Raw genomic sequence first — 7,995 nt, forward strand, 5'->3', positions numbered from 1 at the left:
TTGGGTTGCATGCATTCATCTATTTGGTTGTGCCAGGTGGGAGTGAGAAAGCATCCATCTATCAGGTGGGAGTGAGAGCAGCTTCTTTACATAGGGAGGTTTCTATGCTTGGTAACAAAGGTTTTTACCACGGCGAACACTGGTTTCATTGCTTCCACACAGGTGCTTCTTGGATCGGAGGGACCCCGTGATGCGCTAGCTAGGAATGGCCTGGGCTACTAATATGACTATCTGTGAGGGGCTCCAAATAACTATGGGAAGTCCTGGCTCTCAATAAAGTGACACTCTACATGTGTGTCTATATATATGTATATACTTATGTATGTATGTATGTATGTATGTATGTATGTATGTATGTATGTAGGTAGGTACGTATGTAGATATATATACCTATCTAGATATACATATGTATACATGTCCTATATGTATATATAGATATGTGTACGTGTTATATATATTATATATTTGTGTATGTATGTATATATGTATGTGTGTGTATATATATCAAAGAAATAGTAGTGAAAGAACTGGAGGATATAACATACCATAAATTATCTTCTCAAGGCTTCCTTTAGGCATATACTCGTAACACAATAACCTTTCTTGAATATCTTCGCGGACAGGTGGATCATCCTTGTTCTTACCATGAGACAGTATTTCCCGTATTTCATCACAGTAACCTATGAGCCGTACTATATTCTTGTGCTGGATTCGGCTCAGGTTTTGAACCTCATTTTCAAACTGTTTCGGTGATATACCTATTTTTTCTTTAAGCCTCTTCACGGCCATCGCTCCCATGTTACCATGTGGTATTCCCTGCTTAACTTTGTTAAGTTAAAAAAAGGCCAAGGGGAAGGAAACATTCGAACGGCAAGAAAAAGGATGCTATCTCAATCATACCTCATAAACAAATCCAAATCCACCTTCCCCACGTAGGCGTCCCGAACTGAAGCTTTGTGTGATGTCATTCAGGAATTTAAACGAAAACAACTGTGGCATACCAATTTCTGGAATGCATATAAACCTTCATGTTAGCAATACATAGCATATATATGCTCACCCAACTCACAACTGACGTAATAACAGACAAACAGTTCCCCATGGTTACGACGACGATAGACATTTGCTATTTGTGGGGTCTAACAAAAACTTTTAGTAGAGTACGTGTCTTGGCACATCATCACTACTGGTTATAGGAAACGGTGGTGATGGTGCATACAAAGTTAAAAACCGGTCTGACATCTACAAAGCTAGACCAGTTATTTATGGAAACCTACCATTACTACTTGTTTCGCTCAAACATGTGTATTGATAATTTGATATTTCCACTATCGATCGTAGTCAACAGTCTCCATGGATCAAGGAAAACTACAGGTTAATTGGTAGCCAGAGTGGCGTTTATCAGCACAACATGGCACCCAAATCTATACACCTACAGGTTATAATTCTCATACATTACTAGTGGTTTTTGCTCCTGGTTCCATTCCAAATTAATTATAAGACATTTTGACTTTTAAAGATAGCTTTTGCTATTTGCACTTAGATGTATACTATATCTAGATATAAAGTAAAAGTTATGTATTTAGGAAAATTAAAATATCTTATAATTTGGAACGAAGGAAGTACAAACTAGTATTGTGTGCTCTCCTATTTCAATATTCCTCTCTTCCCCCAAGCCCCACCCATGAATACTGAGAGGAGGTATGTTCTTATGCGCTCATGGAAAGGATATGGGAAGTATTGTAAACATTCTTTTTTTCAAAATTTGCGGATTCTACTCTTATCCAAGTGTTCAATGGTTAGTACATCATCCTCACTGCATTTATAGTTAGATTTGGGTGCAACATTTTGTCAAAACCCCAACCCACAAGTTGAGATTTTTTTTAAAAAAAATCAAAAAACATGTTTGGTGATGTGCTCATATAGAGGAGATAGGGACCAACCAATTGGACCCTTAGACCTCGCATTGCATGTTCCCAAAGGACTGGAGTTGTTCCATATGGATTTCAACTGCTTGATTCTCATCTAGTAAAACTTTTTCCTAAAAGAAAGCTTATGTTTATATAAATGGTAATAGGAGGAAGGAAATAGAAATGAAAAAAAGGAAATGGCAGTAGCACATAGCCCTGGGCATAATGAACCGATAACCAACGAACTGAACTAACCGAGACCGAGACCGAAGTGACCGAGACCAAATTTTTTGGTCACTAGTTCAGTCCTCAGTTTCAGGTAACCGAAATTTAATCGGTTAATTCGGTCTGATGCCTCAGTTACCCAAGAAACCGAATAGACCGACATATGTTAAAGAGGCCCAAAAACACAATGAAGCCTAGGCCCAATACTGTAAAGTCACGTTTATTCCCCATCCGAACCCTGCAGCTGTGGCTGGGCTCCCTGCAAATCCACGGGCACCCACACCTACGCTCTCCTCTCCGGCCTCCGCAGTCTCCGAGATCCCGTCGCCGCCGCAAGCAGCTAGTCTTCCTCTCTCCCATGGCACGGCCAGCTAGCTGGCGCCCATCTCCGTCCCTCCTCGCAGGCTGCGGGGCGAGGAGCTCCACCTTGCGTGAACAGCGACGCTGGACCAGGCTGTAGACGAGCGAGGTGCGAGTGCGAGTGCCACACCTAGGGGACAACGACGCAACTCCAGCCTATCCCGCAGGCTACTGCTCTGCCTGTGCTGCATCTCGACTCAAGTCTCCAAGCATGCGAGTGAGACACAGCAAGAAGCCAAAGCCAACAATGATAGCAGCAGTACTAGTCTCCAAGCATGTGAACATTGTTGCTAGCGCTTGAAGAATTGTTTAGATTTGATTCTACTTTCTCTTTTTTTTCTTTTGATTCGTGAGAAGAAACTCTTGATTTTGGTGGTGATTTCTTGGTCGGTCAGTTCGGGCAAAACCGAAGATGGCAACGGGTACATACCCACTGGGTAGTGATATCCCATACCTGTACCCACGAGAAATATTTATACTCGTGAAGATACCGGTACCCGCACATGGGTATAGACTTGTACCCATACCCGCACCCGAGCAGACAAAGATTTTTACCTATTAGCATACCCGCAGGTGAAGATATATTCCCATACCCGCCTCTTAATTGGGTAAAACCCACCGGGCAGTCGGGTTTCAGTACCCATTGCCATCTTTAGAAATGACCGACACCGAACCCGAAGTGCTCGGTCTCCAGTTTTCACAAAGAGGCGCATCTGGTTCCCAATTTTAGACAACCCCGATCCCCTCTCACTCAGTCCATTCATGGCTCAATGACCAAGAGCCTTCATCTCTTGCTCTCCATCATGGCCCATCGCCCAGCTAGGACACACATAGCCACATGGCGTTACGTGATTGGTCCCATGTGACCACGCGGATCGATGGCTGTACACTGTACTGTCCTCGTTGTGTCGACCAATTTTCTCCCGAGGTTCATGTGCTTGCCAACACGCTACGTCCCCGTTGTGTCGACCAACACTTGGTGGTTCGGCGGCTAAGAGGTGTTTCACAAACCTCGTCCACACAATTGGACACCGCAAGAACATACTCACAAGTGAGGTAACTCAATGACACGAGCAATTCACTAAAGTTACCTTTCGGCACTCCGTCGGGGAAGGTACAACTCCCCTCACAATCACCGAAGGTGGCCACAAACAATCACCAACTCGTGCCGATTCTACACCGCTGCACCAAGCCGTCTAGGTGGTGGCAACCACCAAGAGTAATAAGTGAAATCCGCAGCGCAACACGAATACCAAGTGCCTGTAGATGCAATCACTCAAGCAATGCACTTGAATTCTCTCCCAATCTCACAAAGATGATGGATCAATGATGGAGATGAGTGGGAGTGCTTTTGCTAAGCTCACAAGGTTGCTATGTCAATGAAAATGTACAAGAGAGTGAGTTTGAGCCGGCCATGGGGCTTAAATATATAGAAGCCCCCACGAAATAGAGCCGTTGTACCCCTTCATTGGGTACTGATCGGGGTGACCAGACGCTCCGGTTCTACTGACCGGACGCAGGGCTCAGCGTCCGGTCGCCCGATGGCGGCCACGTGTCATCCTGCGTTCAACAGGAGTCGTCTGATCTCAACGATTGACAGTTGACCGGACGCTCCAGCACAAGTGACCGGACGCTGAACCTCCAGCGTCCGGTCGTTTATAGTAAGGTTCCAAAACCAGTTTTCTTCGACCGGACTCGTCCGGTGGTACTTGACCGGACTCAGCCAGCGTCCGGTCAGTCACCCTGATTACTGTGCTGCCACGTTACCTCTGACCGGACACTGCCTTCCAGCGTTCGGTTAGTCAGAGGCCCAGCGTCCGATCACATGATCGACGCCAGGGTATCACTGCCACGCCTGACCGGACGCGCCGGTCTCCCTGAGACCAGCGTCCGGTCAGTTGTAAAACAGCAAGACTGGCCCTCTATCATCTCTATCTCCTTCACCCTTGCTCAAATGTGCCAACCACCAAGTGTATCACCTTGTGCACATGTGTTAGCATATTTTCACCAATATTTTCAAGGGTGTTAGCACTTCACTAGATCATAAATGCATATGCAATGAATTAGAGCATCTAGTGGCACTTTGATAACTGCATTTCGATACGAGTTTCACTCTTCTTAATAGTACGGCTATCTATCCTAAATGTGATCACACTCATTAAGTGTCTTGATTTTAAAACAAAATGACTCCTATATTTTATACCTTTGCCTTGAGCCTTTTATTTTTCTCTTTCTTCTTTTCCAAGTTGAAGCCTTTGATCATAACCATGCCATCACCATTGTCATGATCTTCGTCATTGCTTCATCACTTGGTGTAGTGCTACCTTTCTCATGATCACTTTGATAAACTAGGTTAGCACTTAGGGTTTCATCAATTAACTAAAACCAAACTAGAGCTTTCAAGAGACACATCTGGTTCCCAATTTTAGACAACCCCGATCCCCTCTCACTCGGTCCATTCATGGCTCAATGACCAAGAGCCTTCGTCTCTTGCTCTCCCATCACGGCCCATCGCCCAGCTAGGACACACATGGCCACATGGCGTTACGTGATTGGTCCCATGTGACCACGCGGATCGATGGCTGTACACTGTACTGTCCTACTCCCCTCACCTGCGCTTTGGTATAGGGGCCGAGCAGACCCTTTTCCTGTGGAAAAATCTGTGGTGGACAATACCAAGGTGGCTACAACAATGGTGGTGAGGCTTAGTGGCTTGTGACACTTTCTTTGGTTTGCTCAAGCCTTTGCGGCTAACGCAATACTGTGACCCATGGAAGACCCGTCACCAGGAGCGTACCTAGATATGGTTCCAACATGATTAGGAGTTTTGTTTTGGCAACCTTTACTAAATTTTCTTGTCTTTGAGACTTTGTCCATCTTGTTTGATCTTTTTAATTATCGCATTTAGGATTCCACACTATGCTTGTTTCTATGAACTTTACCTTTTCTAATTTAGCTTAGGCTAAGTTGATAGGTTCGACTCTAGGTAATAAACTCTTGGATAAAGTGCATTTTTCAAACTATAACTTGCACCAGAGTTCGATTTTCAACCCAAAACTATGAAACCGGCCAAACAATGACACCCTCCACAGTCAAAAGCCAAGAAATTTGGTCATTTAGCTAGTTCCAAAGGTGGTTTTATATTTTCTAAATAAAAACCTATTTTAATTTTCAAAATTTTATAAATTAATTATTTGGAATTAGAAAAATGTGAAACTAATACCAGTTTTTCCCCTAAAAGTGTTATTTATTTGTTGGTGCTCTATTTGGAGTTATTTGAATCTTTTTTTCATATTTTTAATAAACCAGATCACAAGCAATAAAACAATAGGAATGTAAATAAATAAGTTTAGTCAAATAACACTTTTTTAGAAAAGTGGTATTAGTTTCAATTAAAATAGGTTAGTTATGAATTTTTAGAGGTTGAAGCTGAATTTTGTTTTATTAAAAAATAGAAAATCACCTTTTAAAGTTGAAGGACCAAATTTATCTGGTTTCAACAAATGGAGGATGCCCAGTACCCAATTTTATAGCCGAAGGATGAAACTCAAAACTATGCAAGTTGAGGGTTGAAAAATACACTTTACACTAAACTCTCTTGGGAGAGGACTAGAAAATCCTGCTCCTCGTTCAACCACCACTAGAATCACTTATTATCTACTCCTCACCCTGTTCCCAAACTAGAATCACTCTATCAAAAAATCAATGAGTGCAGCTCGAGAATCTCGAAGCGGAGCTTTACCATACCGACCCTTCATATTTCTCTATTGTATTTCAAGCAAAGCTGTAGGTTTCTTTCATTGTGCCAACAGTAATTAAGTTTTATATTTTGACAAAAGCTGTAGGTTTCTCTATTGTATTTCAAGCAAAGATGTAGGTTTTCATTGTGTCGCAGTAATTAATGTTTCTCTATTGTATTTTGTGTCAACAGTGACATTGCTTACTAAACCTTCCTAGCTTCATACCTCACTTGTATTATAGTCATTTATAGCTAATTTTTATCACTAAGTGTGGTTACATTTTTCAAAACCATAGAAAACTGTGACATGAATGCGAAACTTGTGAAACAAAAAGTTGGCAGTTGTTAGGAGGCAACTAAACAGTACCTATGAGTTCAGGTCTATATACCTGTAGTAGTATTTTTACGGGATGGTGTAGGGCCCAATTTGTTTCCTCCCTCGAGCTTACGTATAATGTCCCCTGCAGTAGGTCTTTTCGTTCGATCTGTCTGGACACACTCTAGGCCAATTTCGATGCACACTTTTACCAGCTGAAGGGAATCAGCATCTAGATAGCAATACATACTTGCTATCCATTCGTCTGTGCAGTTTTCACGTACCTGTTGAATTTTGGAGCAATTAAAGATCTATATGTGTAAACTTTTCAAAAATAAATATACAAAATAGAATTCTTCAGAGGCTGTCAGACATTCTTACATGCTCGATAAAGTCAACCTTGGTACTGTTGTCTTGCCCAGTTACAATCTCTAGTATAAGAATACCCAAGCTGAATATGTCTGCCTTGCGTGTAACCACCCCTGTGCTGATGTACTCAGGTGCCATGTATCCTCTTAATAAAGTAACAAAGGCAGTAGGGAGTATTAGCTCGCAGTATTCGTGAAGAAAATATTAAAGCGGTCGAACTGAAAATGATTGAAGAATAGTTGGTATATATGTAGAAGTGGAAGTGGCAGTAATGTTCTTACATTGGTCCAAGAGTGCCTGTTTTAACGTTTCCAGTATTATCTTCAGCAACAAGCCTTGATAAACCAAAATCCGTGATCCTTGGTTCCATGTCTACGTCTAGCAAAACATTTGCTGGCTTCAAGTTCAAATGAATAATTGGAGCTCGATCTGTTATTCTCCTCGTGGAGGTAACGTAAACCCTCACAAATCCCCTTAATCATTTTGAAACGCATCCTCCAATCTAGTTCGGAATTTTTTCCTTAAAAAAAGAACAGAACTAATAAAAATAAGAAAAATAATACAATTTCCTGAGACACTAAACATAGTATATATATGAAGCTTTGTTTCGTAGATTTGTGCATGATCTTCGGAACTTTTGGTTTTCTTTTCCTAATGAGCTTAATTTGCTGTGGTACTCAAGCCATTCATTTAATTAGATATGATGGATAGGATCAGCTATTACTTTCTAAGAGGTAATATGTGAAATATGTATTTATTTAAATTCTAATTTTGAAAAATATGATAAATAAAGAAAAGTTTTAGATATAAAAATCTTTTTTCTAGATCTAAGTGATGCATCCGTAATTTATTATATGTGGTATATCTTTTTTATTTTACAACTTTGAAAATGACTTGATTCTGCTGATATTTTTTGCATGTGAATCCACATGATTTGATTGTTAAATATTTAGTGATTTAATATACCAAACATAAATAAAACTGTACATAAATATAGTAAAATATAGCAAAAAGTAAGGGTGGTGCACATCAACATGGAAGCGCCCCGTGATGAGGGGATTTATTTTTTTTCTTTT

General features: G+C 41.2%; 1 protein-coding gene across 1 annotated transcript in view; it reads right to left on the reverse strand.

The window, feature by feature from the left end:
* The window catches only part of LOC136487771 (cysteine-rich receptor-like protein kinase 44), a 33,386-nt gene that overhangs the window by 24,849 nt on the left and 542 nt on the right, over positions 1-7,995 (reverse strand). The window contains exons 2-6 of the mRNA XM_066484882.1: positions 7,201-7,439; positions 6,932-7,064; positions 6,624-6,834; positions 901-1,007; positions 546-816 (exon numbers count right to left, since the gene is read on the reverse strand). Coding sequence (XP_066340979.1) covers positions 546-816; positions 901-1,007; positions 6,624-6,834; positions 6,932-7,064; positions 7,201-7,289 — 811 coding nt within the window. The 5' untranslated portion in view covers positions 7,290-7,439. The remainder of the gene's footprint in view (positions 1-545; positions 817-900; positions 1,008-6,623; positions 6,835-6,931; positions 7,065-7,200; positions 7,440-7,995) is intronic.

Source organism: Miscanthus floridulus, chromosome 10 (genome assembly GCF_019320115.1).
Source record: "Miscanthus floridulus cultivar M001 chromosome 10, ASM1932011v1, whole genome shotgun sequence".
NCBI classification, from domain to species: Eukaryota; Viridiplantae; Streptophyta; class Magnoliopsida; order Poales; family Poaceae; genus Miscanthus; species Miscanthus floridulus.